This window comes from Lacerta agilis, chromosome 7, assembly GCF_009819535.1.
Source record: "Lacerta agilis isolate rLacAgi1 chromosome 7, rLacAgi1.pri, whole genome shotgun sequence".
NCBI classification, from domain to species: Eukaryota; Metazoa; Chordata; class Lepidosauria; order Squamata; family Lacertidae; genus Lacerta; species Lacerta agilis.
The window spans coordinates 7,190,317-7,210,703 of record NC_046318.1 but is presented as its reverse complement, the minus strand read 5'-3'; the positions used below and the strand labels follow the sequence as shown (position 1 = coordinate 7,210,703).

At 44.4% G+C, this 20,387-nt stretch overlaps 1 protein-coding gene across 4 annotated transcripts in view; it reads left to right on the top strand.

Moving 5' to 3' along the window:
- Positions 1–20,387, top strand: part of DGKH (diacylglycerol kinase eta) — a 103,183-nt gene that overhangs the window by 65,017 nt on the left and 17,779 nt on the right. For 3 of the 4 annotated variants that reach the window (XR_004427002.1, XM_033154304.1, XM_033154302.1), the window contains exons 9-20: positions 2,558–2,720; positions 6,222–6,330; positions 6,483–6,622; positions 7,227–7,314; positions 9,828–9,913; positions 10,690–10,786; positions 13,174–13,450; positions 14,914–15,030; positions 16,500–16,631; positions 18,831–18,948; positions 19,940–20,050; positions 20,196–20,292. Coding sequence is in view for 3 of the 4 variants with exons in the window: in XM_033154304.1 (XP_033010195.1) it covers positions 2,558–2,720; positions 6,222–6,330; positions 6,483–6,622; positions 7,227–7,314; positions 9,828–9,913; positions 10,690–10,786; positions 13,174–13,450; positions 14,914–15,030; positions 16,500–16,631; positions 18,831–18,948; positions 19,940–20,050; positions 20,196–20,292 (1,535 nt within the window). In the remaining variant the exon portion in view is untranslated. The remainder of the gene's footprint in view (positions 1–2,557; positions 2,721–6,221; positions 6,331–6,482; positions 6,623–7,226; positions 7,315–9,827; positions 9,914–10,689; positions 10,787–13,173; positions 13,451–14,913; positions 15,031–16,499; positions 16,632–18,830; positions 18,949–19,939; positions 20,051–20,195; positions 20,293–20,387) is intronic. The other variant, XM_033154303.1, reaches the window with a different exon arrangement.

Sequence of the window (20,387 nt, the reverse complement as noted above, 5' to 3'; positions counted from 1 at the left end):
CCAGAGTCGGACATGACTGTACCTAATGGTCAGGGGTCCCTTTACCTTTTTATCTAGCCAGGACCATGAGGTGGGGCGATTGCCTCAGGTGGCAGATGTGCTCACCACCTGCCCACAGAGCCGCCCACTGCCGCCAATGCCAGCTGCCTCCTTTTACTCCCTGTGACCGCAATAAATCAATTCATTCCTTTATTCAGTCCCCATGCCGCCTCAGGAGGCGTGCGTGCAAAATACTTATTGACACGAAGGGTAACCATGACTCGTGTTCTTTTATTTAGGAGGAGTTTTAAGCTGAGAAAAAGTGGTGGGCTTTCAGATCAAGCAAGAAATCTAAATATTTGCTAAAATTTTCAAACCTCCCATTTCATAGAATGGGGAGCTGATTTTTCACAGAGTCTGCCTGCTTCATTTTCATTCCCTCAGTCTGTTCTGGAGCACTGGAAGTCAAAAGGTGTGAGAAGATGGCACAGGAAACTTCAGGGGGAAAGAGGAATCTGTGAAAGTCATTTCTCTCCTTCTCTATTTAGTGGGCACATCATTCTGCAATTGGAAGGGCCTACTCTGGGTCCAAGCCATCCTTTCTTAACCACTTACAAACTCAACGCTACAGTACACTAAAAGCAGCACAACACTGCCCACAGACATGTCGTCCAAGTGACCCCCAAGTTTACTTGGAAATAAACTCAATAGTGTTTAATTCTGAGTAGACTGTGCTCTTAGTGGATTAGCTGAATCTTGAAGAATAAGTGGGGGGTGGCTGTCATTGGACTTTGTGTAGTACATTGCAAATATATGCATCACCTGTTATGTTTTGAAGGCTTCACAATGCAGATGCTTCCAGCAGATGTTCACCTTCTGTTTGTAATTACAATTTGTAATTGATAGCTAAATTAGCAGAAATATCGCCATGATTATATTGTAAGAAAATGATTCCCATTGTGTTAGGGCTGCCGGCCTATTGGCACATTTCAGAACATGCACAAATACCCGGTGGAATTATATATAATTCCTGACCCTTTTAGTGTCATAATTTGGGGTGGGTGGGTTATAATCGGATTCATGAGCACTTGGGATCAACTAAGACCATTATACACTTGGATTTAGTCTTTCTTTAAATGGATTTTGGAATTTAGTCATAAGCAGCTGAGCGTTTTGTATGTCCATTGGGACCTGTATGTGATTTTTCATGGCAATAATGTCCATCAGCACGATTTAACAAGAGCTTTTTGCTCAGGTTGCTGGAGCTATTTAGATATTCACATTCTTTGTAAGCTTTAATGAAGGTTAACAAAGGCTGTTTCCCCATCTCTTTGCCATGGCTATATTTGTTTCCCAACATCCTTTGCTTTTTACTGGAAAGAAACCAGAAATAAAAAATCTCCCTCCTGCCCCCCCCCATTGATGAGTTTTTGTCGTGACCCAGGTGACTTCTGATTTTAAAAACAACAAAAGGAGTTGTTGTTTTTTTTTTAAAAAAAACCCAACACCTTTCTGGTCTTAATCTGATGTGCACCACCAGCCAGCTCAACAAAAGAGGCCCCAAATCAGTTGTGTATAGGCATCTCTGGCCATAGCTGTCAAGTTTCGGATTTGAAAATAAGGGATCAGCAGTCTCACCTATCCCGGGGACACTCACATGTCAGTGGTGGGCGGGGCCAGAAGCAAAAGTGGGTGGAGCAGCAATGTAAACTCCAAGCGGCTTTGGAGCGGAGCAAAGAGGAGGGCAGCCAGCAAAGAGGAGGGCAGCCATGTGCTCCGCGCAATGGAGCCCCATCGTCTTCTTGTCTGATCCCATCAAAACAGGACAGGAAGCAGCAGCTGCTCAAAGGCAGCCAGGCTCCGCCCGCCAGCTAACCCTATTGGCCGGCTGAGGGGCTCGGTGGCAACGGATAGGGGCTGATGCAGGGGGAGGAATACACCCCCCTGTAAGCACGGGAAACGGCTCCCACTTGCTTTGAGGGCTGAGGCTTTTCTCTCCAAGTAGGCGAGGTCTTCCCACCCAGTCCCTGGCCAGCAGGGGAGGAGCTGCTTCCATTAAAAACGGGAAATTTAAGGGAAATAAAAAATAAGGGAGAGCAGCGGGAAACTGCTTAAAATAAGGGAGAATCCCGGGGAAAACGGGATGCTTGACAGCCCTGTCTCTGGCGCAGTGAGAGTGCCAGGGGGTGGATCTCCTGCCTTCCCTATGCTGCTGCCCACTGTCTGAACCCACAGCAAATCTGCAAGCTCTTCTTCGATAAAAGAGATAGCAGAACAAAAGGTTGCCGCTCTTGCCTCTCGTTAAGAGTCATTTACTTCTGTCTCACTTGCGGCTTTCACTTGTGCACTTACCCTGAACACTTTAATCAGCTAATTCCCAACCCTCCTATTGGCTTTAATTAGTATGGGGACAATTAGACCTTTTCAAAGTCGCAGCTAAGTGAGAATTGGCTTTTTAGAGTGGATATTTGTTTGTTTTGTCCGCTAAAGCAGTAATTGGTGATCCTGTTGGAAGAATGGGACTCACTTGGTTCCTTCAACCATATTTACATCATTTTATTCCTTGCTTTGTTTACAGGATTCTGGAAGGCCACATGTCCACCATCCTGTGCCAGTCCTCTGTTGGTTTTTGTCAATTCAAAGAGCGGAGACAATCAGGGTGTAAAATTTCTCCGACGATTCAAGCAGTCGCTGAATCCAGCTCAGGTGTTTGATCTAATGAATGGAGGGCCTCATTTAGGGTAAGGAGTTTTGCTTTCTACCCACTGTTATTCCTGGGAAGGGTCGTTGCAAAATTGGTACATTTAAATCAAACTTCATTCTGCTAGAGTTCACTACATCAGATTGTTGTATTATCGGAGAACTGCAAAGCATGTAGTCGCTTCTTCTTCTGAGAAACATGCAGGATTGCCTACAGAAGTTACCAGACAAGAACTTTCTCCAAGGAACAGACTCTCCTTCCTTGGAGGTTTTTAAGCAGAGCTGAGATGGCCACCAGGACCGGTGCTAGGGCTTCTGCCGCCCTAGGCAAGACCAATCTTCTGGCGCCCCACCCCCCTGCCAAAGCCTGCTTTAGCGGGAGGTGGGGGGGGTGGAGAAGCAAGCAGTGGTTTCTCCACTGTAGCGGAGAAGCCGCTGCTCACCCGTCCCGCCCCCCGCCAAAGCCTGCTTTAGCGGGAGGCGGAGGCCGGGGCGACGCAGCATCCTCCGGCGGGTGGCCAGGCGGCAGCCTGTGGGCTGCTGGGCAGCGGGCGCAGGCGGGCCAGCAGCGCCCCCCTCCATTTTGGCGCTCTAGGCAGTTGCCTAGTTTGCCTAAATGGACGCACCGTCCCTGATGGCCACCTGTCATGGATGTTTGAGGCTTTAGCTCCCTGTTACGAGTTTGGCTTTGGTTTGCTAAATTACTTTTGGAGAGCTGTCCGGGCCATTTAGGTAGATAGCCACTGGCCCCCAGTGACCCTTGCAAATTTTAAGCAGGGGTGGGTGGGAATACAACTGGTTTCACTTGCAAAGGAAAGAAGCAGAGGGGCTCTGTGCATATTTCACACCAGCTCATTGCATTTCTATCCCATGTCCAGGCATGAAATAACACACTGCTTCCTAAGCCCCTTCTGCCTCTTGCTGATGATTGATTGATCAATCAATCAATCAATCTGATGACCTCATGCTATCTAATCACATGTGTGCCATACCTGTTAGGGGTCCCCTGCTTTATTATTCTAAAATGTCTATTGAGCTGCTATTTAACTGGCAAACTGATATTCTGTGTTCTTGTGCAGAGACTTATTATTATTATTATTACTAGTGGTTTAAGCCCGTTAAAAAAACGGGCGCTAGAATATATGTGGAGGGGGCTGGCGCCCCACCCCCACCCCCATGCCAAAGCCTTCTTTAGCGGGTGGTGGGGGGGGGTGGAGGAGAGGCAAGCAGGGCTTCTCCGCTTTAATGGAGAAGCCCTGCTTGCCCCCCCCGCCCCCACCCCCCTGCCAAAGCCTGCTTTAGCGGGTGGTGGGGGGGTGGAGGAGAGGCAAGCAGGGCTTCTCCGCTTTAACGGAGAAGCCCTGCTTGCCCCCCCGCCCCCACCCCCCTGCCAAAGCCTTCTTTAGCGGGTGGTCGGGGGGTGGAGGAGAGGCAAGCAGGGCTTCTCCGCTTTAACGGAGAAGCCCTGCTTGCCCCCCCCGCCCCCACCCCCCTGCCAAAGCGTGCTTTAGCGGGTGGGGGGCAGGGTGGAGGAGAGGCAGCAGCGCCATGCAGGCCAACGGGGGCAGGAGGGGGTCAGCAGCAACCGGCTCTCCTTGTAGCGGCGGGAGCAGCAGCGTGACCTCCCTCTTCGGCTGCCCCTCGTCCTCTGCAGCGCCGGCATTCCATTTAAACCGCCCCGCTTGAACTGCCGACGCTGCTCGTGTCTCTCTGCTCCAATCCCTGTGTCCCTGGGGCACATGCTCAGTTGCGCAAACCCAGAGACACACGGACTGGACGCAGAGACACTTGCATTTTATATATATAGATTATTATTATTATTATTATTATTATTTGAATTTATATACTGCCCTATACGTGTGTGTGTGTGTGTGTGTGTGTGTGTGTGTGTGTGTGTGTGTCTCAGGGCAGTTCACAGAATGGAGTGGCCTCTCGAATAATTCACCAGTGCCTTTAAGTGCTTCCTAGAGTTTAATCACCCCTGAAGGGGACTGGTTATTCTGGCTTGTGGACAATTCTGCATAGAAAAGAGTGCCCCTCCAAGGATACAGAATATGACCAGTTAGCCAGCTAAATAGCACTTCAACAGATATTCAGAAATGCATGTTACTCCTCTGCATTCAGATGCTGTTTTATGGAAGATAGCTGCTATCAGCAAATCCAGGGGTCAGCAACCTTTTTCAGCAGGGGGCCGGTCCACCATCCCTCGGACCATGTGGTGGGCCGGACTATATTTTTGAGGGGGGAAATGAACGAATCCCTATGCCCCACAAATAACCCGGAGATGCATTTTCAATAAAAGCACACATTCTACTCATGTAAAAACACCAGGCAGGTCCCACAAATAACCCAGAGATGCATTTTAAATAAAAGGACATATTCTACTCATGTAAAAACACACTGATTCCCAGACCGTCCACGGGCTGGATTTAGAAGGCGATTGGGTCACATCCAGCCCCCGGGCCTTAGGTTGCCTACCCCTGAGCAAATCTAGGGTGGTACCCATCCTTAACCCTACTCTGAATAGACCCAATGACAATAATGGGTATGACTAACTTGGGGTCGTTAAAATGAAAGAACCAAGGCAGTCAAAATCTCCTTGTTTGCATGGTGGTTGCATTTTGGGTCATTGTTCGTATCAGCAGTTGTGCGTAAACCCGTTCCGCCCCCTTCTGGGGCCAAAAAGGGGGGCGTGTCGGTGGGCAAAACAGTCGCGGCCTGTACTGATGATCCAGCAATAGAGCAGAATAGCACGTTTACCCTGTTTGCAACGACGCACTCTATAAAATTCCGTGCTTTCTTCACATGAAGAGGGATTGCCACAGGAGGAATCCTATTTTGAGGGGCTTGGCCTTGGAGCAGACCTCACTTTCATTGAAATAATGCCACCACCATATTTGGTTAGTACTTGTAGACCAGAAACTGTTGGTTTGGATCCGTTACAGTGGTGCCTCGCTAGACGAAAATAATTCGTTCTGCGAGTATTTTCGTCTAGCGATTTTTTCGTCTAGCGAAGCATCAATGCAAATCGCGGTTTTCGCTAGACGAAAAAATATATATATTTTTTTCGTCTTGCGAGGCAGCCCCATAGACAAATTCGTCTTGCGGGGCAGCCTTCTGCTAGACGAATGCCTTCGTCTAGCGAGTTTTTTGTCTAGCGAGGCATTCGTCTAGCGGGGCACCACTGTATTTAGCAATCTCTACTATATGCCAGAACTTTGAAAAAGGGGAGGCAATCAGTTTGTGCCATCTGAATTATTTTTTTTAAAGCAACAAGTTATTTCCCATAAAATTTCCAGAAGGATAGACGTGATTGCAGGAAAATTAACTGAAGATGAACAGATTTGTAATGGCAGTTTTTGTGGGCTTGAGTCCACGAAAACTTGTGTTAATGACAAATAGTTAGTCTTTAGCACTCTTGGTTGTTCCCCTCTTCTGAAAATCTGTGTAATTTACTACCAACAGCTAACACTGTCATTGTTGTGAATGTTTATATTGTATCTCCTTGTGGATTTGAACACAGACAATGCATTCTCTTTCAGTCTGCGATTATTTCAGAAGTTTGACAATTTCCGAATCCTAGTGTGTGGAGGAGATGGAAGTGTTGGCTGGGTACTGTCTGAAATTGATAAACTCAACTTACACAAACAGGCGAGTATTAGTTTCTTCTTACTGAGGAGGAAAGAAAGAGTGAGGTGGGTTTTTAAGAAAATGCAAAATAAAACAAAAGTGAACAAAAACAAAACCCCAAAAATATTGGTCTGTAAGTTGACTTTAAACAGAATATTTCTTATTTCATTTAGTGTCATTTGGGAGTGTTACCCCTGGGTACAGGAAATGACCTTGCCCGGGTCCTTGGCTGGGGAGGGTCTTGTGATGACGACACACAGCTTCCTCAAATTTTGGAAAAGTTGGAACGAGCTAGCACCAAAATGTTAGATAGGTAAGTAAGCATCTCTTTCCTCTCCCCCACCCCAATTAATTTTATTCATAAGCAGTGCCTGATTTACGTATAAGCTAAACAAGCTATAGCTTAGGGCTCCACTCTATTGGGGCCCTAAAAAAATGTAAAGAAAAAAACACCTGGATGTACATTTCCAAAATATAAGATAAAAAACAAATAAAATAAAACCTACAGTGTTTTGTGTTGTGTAGGCTCCTATGATGTAAGGAATGGGACCCGCCTGCTAGCCTGCTCCCTAAAATATCACTGGTTTGCTCATTTCTATATATAGAGTGCCCACATTCTGCATGTCCAAATGGCTTTAGATACCTATTAGGTCCATAAATTACCATATAGCATATATTCAACACAAAAAAACAGCGACAATTTGTTGTTGACAAAGGACAGCTGGACATATAAAGGGCCTCATTACCTTCAGTAGCGTAGGGCCTCGTCAAACCTAAATCCAGCCCTGTCTATAAGGGTTGAATTACCTTTGAGTGACTATTTCTTCTTTCAATGCGAATACGAATTGATTTTGCTGTGCAAATTTGGTCCTTTGCATGTTGTCTGACCACCTGGATATATGCATGCTTTTTTTCAGGTGGAGCATAATGTCCTACGAATTGAAACTGCCACCAAAGCAGTCTATTCTTCCTGTTACTCCAGAAGAGGAGTCTGAGGAATGTCAGGTGAATATAGGTTTTGGGATGTGATTAAATTGTATAGCTGGAAAACAAATGAAATATAATTAACAAAGCAATCCTAGGCATGTCTGTTGTTGTTCAGTCGTTCAGTCGTGTCCGACTCTTCGTGACCCCACAGACCAGAGCACGCCAGGCACCCCTATCTTTCACTGCCTCCCGCAGTTTGGCCAAACTCATGCTAGTCTCTTAGAGAACACTGTCCAACCATCTCATCCTCTGTCGTCCCCTTCTCCTTGTGCCCTCCATCTTTCCCAACATCAGGGTCTTTTCCAGGGAGTCTTCTCTTCTCATGAGGTGGCCAAAGTCTCGGAGCCTCAATTTCAGGATCTGTCCTTCCAGTGAGCACTCAGGGCTGATTTCTTTAAGGATGGATAAATTTGATCTTTTAGCAGTCCATGGGACTCTCAAGAGTCTCCTCCAGCACCATAATTCAAAAGCATCAATTCACCAGGGCTTAATTTCAGATACGTCTGCAAAGGATTGCATAAAAAACACGGGGGGTGGTAGAAACACTTCAGCTGAGGCTTGAGATCAGGCCCGTTATGTTGCAGCTTATTTCAATAGAATTTTGTTTAAAAATTTCATTGGTGTAACTTGGGTAGTCATTGTTAGCAACAATGAGAGATGTTTCTTACCAGCAGTTGGGGATCCACTTGCACCAATTAATTGAAATTTTAGGCTGTCCTTCATTGAAGGAGTGCATATGACTTTCCTCTCCTGCATTTACCATCCCAATAACCGTGTGAGATAGAGTCAGGGGTTGGCAGGATGCTGGCGAAGGATCAGGGGGGCTGGAGGCTGGAGGGGGGCAGTGATTTGTGGGGAGCTGTGCCAGCCAGGAGGCAAGACTCAGACGCAGGAGAAGCCTCAGAGTTGGAGGATGGAGCACAGGAGGAAGAGGGGGAAGAAACAGGTGAAGCAGGTGAAGGGCCTAGTGCTTCCCAACCCTTTCCTGCATCACCGTCTCCCAGAACCAGGAAGGAAATGAAGTGGGAAGAACAGAGGCAGCTTCCACGCAGGCTTAGTCTTTGGCTGCGTGTATGCAGCCTGTCAGGAGAAGATACATAAGCTGGTGGAGAGGGAGTGGTCCCCTGTTGCGGCAGCTGCTCCATAGAGCACAGACCTGGTTGTGTGTGGTATTTGGAGCCATGGAAACTCCTGTGCCAGCTTTGACAATAAAGAGCGAACTATCTGCCCTGTGCCTTCCTTTGGCCCTTTACCAAGAGGTTAGTCTGGGGGAGTGTTTAATGCACCAATTTGAACCAAGGTAGTCCCTTGGTGTAACCACTACTTATACAATGCTGGCTTTACATAGGAATAGGAATAGGAATAATTTATTATTGACCAAGTACATTTTCCAACATACTTAGAATTTGTTTCGGCTACATTGCAATGTAAACATACAGACACTGTTCCTCTCACAATACAAAGAAGCAAAGAAACCCCACCCATATTTTACCTCCCCTTCAGCTATACAACTACGAATTTAACAATTTAATGGCACAAGGGGAAAAACTATTCTTGTGCCTGGCCGATTTTGTATATGAAGTCCTGTAGCAACGTCCAGATGGAAGTAAATGAAGCAGATGATGACCGGGATGTAAAGGATCTGCTACAATTCTCTCTGCTCTCTTCCTAACTTGGGTAGCATATATTGTCTCTATTGAAGGCAAGCTAACACCAATTATCCTTTCTGCAAATCTTACAGCTCGTTGGAGCCTTTGTTGCAAAAACAAAGGCTGTTTATTTGAAGTTTCTGTCACTTCATTTTGAGAAAGCCTACAATACAACCAAGTATTAGAATCGGACTGGAATCTGAAGACTTGCCATAATCCTCAATTTCTTAGTCGTTTGACTGATTAAATCATTTCAAACAAACAGACAAATGTACACTATACATACAGGCAGGTATTAAGTGTTCAGAATTAAACTCTCTCTTTCTCTGAATATCTCCGAGTTTCGTTTTTTATTTACGCAGCTCTATGGGGTTTCATCTGTGAATCTATGGAATAGTCTTAGGTGATCGTAATGTAATCATAAAATTGATCTATTACATTGTTCTATATATTAATAGAACAGTATTAAAATAATAAGTGCTAATATCTCAAACTGAGATTAGCTTTTCTCAGCATGATAGACACTCCATCAGACAGGCAGGAACGCCTGGTGGTGATGGAATCATCAGAAGAGTGTGACATTAAATTCCTCCTTTGTGTATGCCTCACTGACTGTGGCTTTCATATTTTTAAAAACCAATCTATTTCATATTTTTTAAAAACCAATCTATTATCATTTTTCCTAGTTCACCATTTTATGTTGGAGTTAAGATTGAGAGTGTTCTTAGGCTAAGAAAATCGATAACCGCAGATACATCCGGCATTACTGTATCGAAGGCAGCTTGGGTGGATGCAGAAAGGGATGTGCGTGTGTGAGATTTGTTTTTTTTTACTTCAACACAATCATAGGTAGAACGTGAATATTTATTTCTTAATTTTTAGATGTCTATGTATGAAGATTCGGTTGCTGCCCATCTGGCTAAGATCCTTGATTCTGATCAGCACTCTGTTGTCATATCATCGGCCAAGTAAGTTTAAAAAAAAAGCGCACGTCACAATATAGTGTAGAGCAGTTTTGTGTCACATCTTTTTTAATATGCACGCAAGCATGAACGTTTACTTGCACGCTCAAATTTGGTCTCTTGCCCGGTTCAGATGTTACAGGCGCGAGAGCAAAGTTATGTGTGGAATTGTGATTTCTGCTTGTGGCAGAGCGCTTGTACAACAGTGCTTCACAACAAGCTGTGATAAACCTCAGCTGACAAAAGAATGTCAGAATCGTTAGAAATGTAAATGGTTAGGCCTATATGCTCCAAAGAGGATTGCTTAGGCTTCGGTTGTGCACAGTTGTGGTTCCAGCATCACCTACCGATCTTGAATTTCACCTTTTCTGTAATCTCTTCCACACACACAAACACACAATGCCAGAGTCCTAAGTCTCATGCCGCCACTGTGCAGGGAGAAGGGGCATTTGAGAAGGTGGCAGTGCTTGGAGTCTTCATTCTTGTGTGGTGTCCTTGGGGAGACCACGCAACCCCTCCACCCCTCTCCCTGGCTCCCCACCACAAGGGGTACGGCCGCCAGAAATAGGGCAAGAAGATAAGGGAGCATGAACCCAGATGCGCACGGGCTGTGAAATCTCAGGGCCGTTGCTTGTGTGATAGAAAATGCATGGCTGTTAGGCTCTTAAGTGGATGTTCATTGGGAACAGTGAAACTATATTACTGCCTCAAACAGAATTGATATCCCAACATCACCACTTCCCTTTCTCTTTGCCTCGGCGTTTCTGTCTCTTTCATAAAAGGATATTATGTGAAACTGTAAAAGGCTTTGTGGCTAAAATAGGAAAGAGCGGTGACAGACCCATGGAAAACGCCGAAGCTGATGCTATGGCCACTAAAGTAAGAATTAAGCTTTCCTTCCTTAAAATAACCCTCACTTCAAATGTATCCGTGTTAGAAATTTCCCAGTGTTAAGATTTGCTTCTTTGTATAAATTCTCAAAATGATTTTTAGTAAAAAAACACTTTTAGTAAACTCTTTGAGTGAAGTCAAGAATTGGTTAAATCTGCATTGTATTTTAAATTGGTTTTACTTTTGGTTTTCCTAAGTTTCCTTAGGCAGGCAGAGTAAACATTTTTATCCCAAGTTCTAAAATAGCTTTAATGAACACAGAAATGTTGTACACTTTATTATGTCTGTGCCCTGACTTTGGCCTCCTAGAATGCAACAACAACAGCAACAACAACAACAACCACAACAATAATAATACAGTGGTACCTCGACTTACGAGCTCCTCGACATACGTCGTTTTCGACTTCCGAATGAGTTCCAGAAGGGAAAAAATGGCCGCCGCTTCCGAATTTTTCGACTTGCAAAGGGAAAGCGGCGGCACGACACCTCGACTTACGAGTTTTTTAATGCGGTTTTCTCGACTTACGAAATTTTTTCCCTCCGGAGATAGTGCCTTTCGACTTACGAAAATTTCGACCTACGAGGGCGCCTCCGGAACACATTATCGTCGTAAGTCGAGGTACCACTGTAATAATAATGCCTTGAGATCCATATTCTTCATGACAGAAAATTTAGGAAGGGAAAGAGAGCAGGAAATGTCAAAGCTCCTAGCAGACAGCCTTTTGGGTGCCTTAGCAAAGTCCCCATATGGAGGGACCAGTGGTGTGGGGCAGGACAAGCTGGAGGCCATGCCGTCAAAGGGGACACTTGGTTACTCTTTGGGCAGTGACAGAGAAGCGGAAACGTTAATCTGCTGGATGGGGGAGCCTGAAGAAGAAATGGCTGTGTAGTCTAGACCTAGGCTTCTCTCCTAACAGAAGCCCCGCTTGCGGCCCAGCAAGGCAGGCCACTTCCCAATGGCGGTGGCCGCCATGAGTCATTCAGGCCTAAGTAATGAATTCCACACCAATTTTTCAGTGCTCGTCTCTAACAAAACCAGTGCAGCAGTAAAGGTAGGGCAGGGCAGGGACACTGTTACAGGCCTGCAAACATGAAGACCCAAATCTCACTCGTGTGAGAAGGTTCTGTAACAGGAGAACCTCCCTTTAAACCAGGGGTGGCCTTTTGGAGCCTAACCATTGGCCATTGGGTCAGCTCTCCAAGGGCCTTACGCCAGCACTCATACCACAACAGATGTACGCATACACAGAGACCCACACAGAAACACACACACACAGCATAAACAGTGTCCAGACATACAGGGTGCCACATGCACGCACGCACATTTCCCAGTCCTACCCACATTGGGTGACTATGGTTTCAGGAGCGGCTCCTGCATAACTGTATTCCCCCCCCCCCCCGACTCTAGATAGTTGGGTTTCTGGAGGGTTTCAGCAGTGGTTCCTGCAGCCCCCATTGATGGCTGGTCAGTGTCCTCTGAGCAGCTCTGGTGCTTCACCATTGGTCAGGAAACATCTTGGAGTCGGAGCTCTCTTTCTGGAGCACTCCAATGACGTTGCTTCCAAAATAAACATTGCTTTGAGGTGTCCCATCCAAAGAAGATTGGCAAGTTAACCTAATGGACTATGCTGAAATGGCAAAATTGACGATACAATTAAGAGGAAGAGACGACAATGAATTTAAGGAATAGTGGAAGGTGTTTATTGCAAATATACAGAAGCAGTGCACACAGGTTAATACATTAGCAGGGTTTTAAGTTTACTTGTAATTTTTACAATGAATGGCTAATAATAAAAATTAAAAAAAAATCCTTCCAGTAGCACCTTAGAGACCAACTAAGTTTGTTCTTGGTATGAGCTTTCGTGTGCATGCACACTTCTTCAGATACCATTCAGATTCTTCAGATGCATGCACATGAAAGCTCATACCAAGAACAAACTTAGTTGGTCTCTAAGGTGCTACTGGTAGGATTTTTTTATTTTTTTATTTTGTTTTGACTATGGCAGACCGACATGGCTACCTACCTGTAACTGGCTAATGGGTGATTTAAATATGTTTTAAATTTAACAGTGGGCATGCAGCATGTTGACAAATAATGGAACCAGGGAAGGGATTAGAGGGAAGTCCGTTTGTTTTGTTGTTTTTGTTTTTGTATTGTTGTTGTTTTCTTATTTGTGGAAAAGCAATGAAATATTATTGAAACAAAACGAAACAAAAAAGAAAGAAAAGCTGTAGTAAAATTGTTGACATTTGTCAGGCAGCTGGTGGGTTGCTTTATTGTCAGAACAATTGCTTAGTGCTTATTTAGGCTTACGTATGAATGTGCATTTCTTTTTGTGTGTATATTTCTTCCCGTTTGTCTGTGGTGTTGTCAGTGTTCAGAGCTGAATGAGAAGCTCAACCTGTTGCTTCAGGCTCTTCACTCTGAAGCCCAGGTTGCCCCCATGTTGCCACGAAGCACTTCCCCCATTGCAGAGGAAGCGGCTGAAGAGTTATCAAGCGAAGAGTCTTTGTCCGATGCCAAGGAGCCGCTGACAGACATCAACAGAACACCTCTCCCACACCAGATCTTCAAGCCGCGAGAACAGCTAATGCTCAGGGCAAATAGTCTGAAGAAGGCTCTAAGGCAAATTATTGAGCAAGCAGAAAAAGGTGTGCTTCTGGAAGGCAATCTTGCTTATTATAACTTTACTTGCGACACTTCCTGGTTCTACAACGCTAACTACCGTATTTTTCACCCCATAAGACACACCTTTTCCTCCTAAAAAGTAAGGGGAAATATCTGTGCATCTTATGGAGCGAATGGTAGTCCCTGGAGCTGAATTGCCCAGGGGCCAAAAGAGGATCATGCTTTCTATTTTACAAAGAGAAAAGGGTTTTTTGAAAGGACCCCGCTCAGCAGCTGATCAGCAGGAGATCGGGAGAGAGATAAGAGTCCCCGGCTCCCTTTCAGCCCTGCCCTCCTTTGTTGAATGTGCTGCAGAGGGAGGTTGTTTGTTTCCCCAGCGACATGTGACTGGCTCATTAGATTATCTGTCTGGAAACTGTAGAAAAGGCTCCCTTTCCTTTAGAAGCTGCAGAAATGTGAGTTGAACCCCATAAAAATGGGGCTTTTCCCCCTTTGCAAAAGGAGCTTTGCTTTCCCCCCCTTTGCAAAAAAAACTGCAAAGCTTTTAGCTGATCCTCAAAAAAACCAGGGCTTTCAGAGGGGGAAAACCAGGAAAAAATTTTTTTCTTGTTTCCTCCTCTAAAAATGAGGTGCGCCCTATGGTCCGGTGTGCCCTATGGAGCGAAAAATATGGTACTTGTATGTTTGATTTTTTGTTGTTGCACTTATAACATGAATAAAGTATCAAACAGAATGAGGAGGGAGTACTCAGGTCTCAGGTGCATGGCAAACTACTACAGTGGTACCTCAACTTACGAAGATAATCCGTTCCAAAGGCGCCCTCGTAAGTCAAAATCTTCGTTAAGTCGAAGGCGCCATCTCGGAACGGAAAAAAGTTCGTAAGTCGGAAAAAACGCATTGAAAACCTCGTAAGTCGAGGTATCGTGCCGCCGCTTCCCCTTCGTAACTCGAAAATTTCGGAAGCGGCGGCCATTTTTTCATTTCCGGAACTGATTTGGAAATTGAAAACGTCGGAAGTCGAGTCGCTTGTAAGTCGAGGTACCACTGTATTTAGTCGCAAATGCCTCTTCTGTGGGAAAGGTGTTTGAGAAGGTGGTGGCAGTCCAGCTGCAGAAACCTTGGGAGGAAACTATTGCAGATGCCTTCTGAAAATTTAATAGTGCTTTGCTTATCTCTCTTTTACCGAGGGGAGTACAATAATAACAGTAAATGCACATGAAAAGAATGCACAAATTTGCCATAGTATTTTACAGTAAAAACCAAATGTGTAAATCCACCTTTACATTCAGGAGATATTATTCGGAGTCTAGCACATCGCTGTCAACCTTCCCTTTTTTGCAGTGGGAAACGGCGCTGGAATAAGGGAATTTCCCGCAAAAAATGGGAAAGTTGACAGCTATGGTCTAGCAGTACACTATTTAGTGATACATGATAGATTTCAGAAATTTGAATAATAACGTTGACACTTACTTGCCTGCTCTTACAGTTGTGGATGAACAGAATGCCCATTCGGAAGTGCAAATAAATCAGTCATCGGTGAAGTATAGTAAGGAATTGGATGAATCCAAAGAAGAAGATACAAAGGAATCTGAAGCTCACCCAAGTAAGCAGCCAAAAAAAGTAGTCACCGCTTAAGGATTGTAAATAAGTCTGCAATGAGCCTTTTTCAGTAAGGCTTACACAGGGAGAGAAGCTCATACCTATATTCCATTCTTATGTCCAAGTTCTGTTTGTTGTTTCTCTGTGGAGTTCCCACTCCTCTTTTATCTTAGCCCAAGTATGTGCATGAATCTTCTTGAGGGAACCTCCTAGACTCTAGGGCAGGCATCCCCAAACTGCGGCCCTCCAGATGTTTCGGGACTACAACTCCCATGATCCCTAGCTAACAGGACCAGTGGTCAGGGATGATGGGAATTGTAGTCCCAAAACATCTGGAGGGCCGAAGTTTGGGGGTGCCTGCTCTAGGGCCTTGTATAGAGGATCTCCTTTGCTCAGGCTCTTTCCATCTTGCCCATTAGCTGGAACCTTCAGTGGGATAAACCAATCGCTATTCGTCGCCTTGCTTTCCTTCCTGCCTTTCCCCCCACTGCTCATTTATTTAAACCTCAACAAACAATACACAGGGCAGTGATATAAAAAGCGAAATGCAAAGCCACGCAAAAATATATCACCAAGGGGGACTGCTCCACAATAAGGAATATAAACAAGCAAACTAATAAATCACAGGCGTAGTCTTTTTCTAATAAAGAAAATGTACACTTATTGCTTACTAGCTGGCCCGGCCACGCGTTGCTGTGGTTTTTTTTTTTTTCCTTTTAAAAATTCTCCTGACCCCGAGAGTATTCTGGAAGCTCCTGTTTTATTCTTCCCTGTCCCTTTAGAGCAGGGGTCAGCAACCTTTTCCAGAACACTTTCCTTCAGACCATGTGGTAGGCTGGACTATGTTTTTTTTTGGGGGGGGGGGGGTGAACTAATTCCTATGCCCCACAAATAACGCAGAGATGCATTTTAAATGCGAAGCAGTGGCGGCCATTTTAGGTGAGGGCACTGGCGACCTTAAAGAGCATTCTCCCCCACCCCAGTCCCAAAATTACCCAGTCCCAAAATCATGCACCCCAGTGACACAATCCCCTCAGTGCGACCTCTCAGGCATGCCGCCTGGTCCGTGTTTTTTTTTTCTCGGCGCATGCGAAGCTGCGGTGGCCATTTTAGGTGAGGGCACAGGCATTGTTGCTCTGGCCAGGTCTGATGATGTCAACGGGCGATTACCTTTCTATTGGATGCTGTTGGAGTCTTCATTCCTTTTGCTGGTGACGTATAATAGGCACACCACTTTTCCCCCTTTATGACAGGTGTGGTTTTAAAAATTTTTTATTATGCCAGATCCTTCCTTGATGGTCAAGTTACTCTTTGTCCTAATTTGATGCTGTTTGGTGCAGCAGTTACGGAGAACATAGGTTTCCGGCGTACACGCAATGGGAACATTTATATATAGATTTATTCGTTTTATAGGTAAAAATCTCGATTTATTTCTACTTAGGGATATGTATATATTTCTGTCTCTCTGAATAGTTAAAACTGCCCCCAAATCTCCAGTTGGACGGAGAAGTCGCATTCCTTCACATGCAAGTTCTTTTTCAGCAACAACCTGCCCAGCCAGCAAAGAAAACCTTCCAGTATTGAACACAAGGATAATTTGCCCAGGTAACAAGGATTTTAAAATTCTCTAGTCCACTGCCTTGAGTTTCCAAAAATATACTAGTGTAGTTTTCCTAAGGCCCTGTCAAAGAAACTTGGTTGTTAACACCTTTCTCCCATTTTTAAAAGAGCTTACACATTGCTTGAGCCTGTGACTTCAAGCTATGAGGTATTGATGTTCGCCTGGAGTCTTAGAACAATAGAATCATAGAACCGGAGAGTTGGAAGGGACCCAAAGGTAATCTAGTCCAACCCTCTGCAGAGCAGGAATCTCAGCTAGAGCATCCCTGCAGATGGCCATCCAACCTCTACTTAAAAACCTCCAAGGATGGAGATTCCACAATCTCCTGAGGGAGTCCGTTCCATCTGTATTGTCTGGTATTTTAAAAGATGATTCTGTCCATTGAGTTGAGGATATCATAAAACGCATATTTTGAGTCCTTAAACGATCGACACTTTGTAAATGTGCTATGTGTTTTCAATTACAGTTGTTAATTATACAACCCTTCAACTGATATTGTTACCCTTCAAAGGAGGGTGGAATACACCCAGGCTTCAATATGACTGATATTTGCATTTATAAATGGTTTGTGTCCACTTGAAAGAAGCTGCAGACATTATGAAAAATGTTTTGACACATCCCCAGGCACAAAGGGGCTTCATGTGTCTTATTCTAAAACAGCAAAAACAGATCACTCAAAAATATATTCATGTTCTCATATCCGAGGGATTGTTCAGGTGCTATGTGGTTCCTGGAAGCACCGACTTGGGGCTCATTTGTTCCCTTCCCTTCTCCCTCCAAGAGTCGGAGATTCCATGTCTTCTTTCCTGATAAGAGAGAATTAGGGTCAGGGAGACACTATACCATATTTGTTGTAAGTGTAGGGTTTCTCCTTTGCCATCTATGGAGTAGCAGTCATTTAAGAGACAGGCCCACACTTAGTTACATCTTTAGTAGTTCCTGATGCTGAGTACCCGAGGAAGCCTAGAAAAATGAGGCCCTTTTTGGATGCAACACTAACCCATAGTTCAATGGTTCATTTACTGAGCCTGTTTAACCTCAGGCTGTTGTATCCCCCGCACCAGAAGTTTGGCGGTTCGAATCCCCACGACGGGTTGAGCTCCTGTTGCTCGGTCCCAGCTCCTGCCCACCTAGCAGTTCGAAAGCACGTCATAGTGCAAGTAGATAAATAGATACCGCTCCAGCGGGAAGATAAATGGCGTTTCCGTGTGCTGCTCTGGTTCGCCAGAAGCGGCTTAGTCATGCTGGCCACATGACTCGGAAGCTGTACGCCGGCTCCCTTGGCCTATAGAGCGAGATGAGCACCGCAACCCCAGAGTCAGACATGACTGGATCTAATGGTCAGGGGTCCCTTTACCTTTTACTATCCCAGGGTTGGCGCCTCAGCTGCTATGTGGCAAAGTACAGGCTAATTTAAATATTCTATGGTGTGGTTTGGATTACAGCCAGGCACTCCTGCATCTAATATTTTTTGTTTTAAAAGAAACAGTAAAATTGAAAAAACAAAATAAAATAAAAAATTCCTTCCAGTAGCACCTTAGAGACCAACTAAGTTTGTTCTTGGTATGCATTTTCCTCTGTTGTTGTTTTTATATATATATTTTTCTATCGTAAGCTATAATACATTCAGTGTCTAAATTTTATCTTGATGAGACATAGACAAACAGTTTTAATTTTCTCATTGATTGGCTTCAAGCTGACTTTTTTATCTTATTTTTTGCTATCTCTGGGTTATAGTTCTCCATTTAGATTTTTCATTATATTCCTTGTGTATCAGAGTCCTGACGCTCTCTCAAATCACTTTGTTCTGACTGGTTTGATTCTTTGATATTTCTGTGTAACAGAAAGGAAACTGTGAAATGATGGCCCAGAGAGGTTGGGGGGGTTGAAAAACAGCGGGGGTTGGTATAGTTTTGCTGCTCCCCATCCTCCATGGGTCCCATTTCTCCCCAGGCCCTTTTACTTCCAATGTTTCCAGTAGAAAAATGGACACCCTGAAAAAGATTCAAAACTAAAACAACCTCATATGAAATATTCTCACTTTTAGAATTAGTGAAATGCTTTTCAGGGTAATGTTTTAGCTACCCACTTCTCCTCCTCCTCCCTCAAAATGTTTTCTAATAGCTAAGATAAAACTACGATATTGAGTAATTGTAACATGCATTTTCCCGCTTTCCCATCAGGTCTAAGAGCAGGTCTGGCGGCCTCTATTGCAGGGAGTTCTATTATCAGCAAAATGTTACTAGCCAACATTGATCCATTTGGTGCTACGCCGTTTATTGATCCCGATCCAGAATCACTGTAAGAAGGAAAATATTGTTTTGATTAATCCTTATAGTTTTCTGTTTCACATTTACTTGGCAATCTTATTTCTTTCTCTATACCAGATTAATACCCAGAAAGTCGTGCCCCAAACGAAGGAAAGTTTGAGTGATTTTAATGGGTTCAAAAGTCCAAAACTCTTAAGTGAAGAACTGTTTCTTAAAAATAAAAACAGCAGACCTACACAGTTGTAGTTCCCAAATGAGGTCAGTAGGTGGTCAGCTGTTCTATCTTCACATTGTCCTAGGCCTAGGGAGACTTGATAAGTGATGTGCTACATCACTTGAGTTTTGGACTTGAGTTGGAACTTCAGCTCCTTGTTCCTCCTTCACACACCTTCCTCCGAAAACAGTTTTTAAGAGCAAGGGGTGGGCGGGGAGACAGGATTAACAGAAGCAGTAGGTCTCCTCAAGCTGTGCAGCCATTCACGCTCTGTTTTCCTCCTCTCCCCTCAAGAAAGGAATGGAAGGGGTTGGACATGGAGGGAGAAAAAAAAGAGAACATTCACATTTGTGTTGTGAGCAGTTGTGTAAATCAAAACACCTTCATGGTGGACTGCCCCAACTCTGCAGCACCTCTGTCGTCATGGGGGATTGCAGTGGGCAGGGGGCTCGGTGACAAACAGGTTCCCCACCTTATGCAAGAAGATGTATTTTCCAATAGCAGAAACCCAAGGTATCCTTCCCAAAAGATGGAGAAGGAGGAATGGCCAAATATTTATGTAACACAATTTTTGCTGCTGTCTCTTGGTGTGTGTGTTTGTGTGTGTGTGTGTGTGTGTGAGAGAGAGAGAGAGAGAGAGAGAGAGAGAGAGAAAGTAATAGAGGGAGAGGGAGAGGGAGAAATGTGGGGAATTAGCGTAGAATCAGTTGAAAAACTATAAATGTGTCATTGTATACTTGTACATACAGTTGTTGCAATCGACCTTCGCTATGATAAGGTTATAATACAGTTGCTCATTTGTCTACAGGGAAGGATATTCAGAGAAGTGTGTCATGAACAATTATTTTGGCATTGGATTAGATGCAAAGATTTCATTAGAATTTAATAATAAACGAGAAGAACACCCTGAAAAATGCAGGTAATTGAGTCAGAACAAAGATTTTTAATAGAAATGTTTTCTGCAAACATGTATGTAATATCTTTTTTTAAAAATTGCATCTTAGCAGTGGTTAGTGTGTGAACCATACGCCTCGGCATGATCATTTCCCCGCTTTTTCTTTTAGAAGCAGGACAAAGAACATGATGTGGTATGGTGTACTTGGTACTAAAGAATTACTGCAACGGACATACAAGAACTTAGAACAAAAAGTTCAGCTTGAGGTAATATTTATATATCTCTAACTGCATCCCTGTCAGAGTTGGGCTGCAGGAACAGAAGGCTCCCTCCCCTTCCCCAATCCCAACAGGCCAGTCCC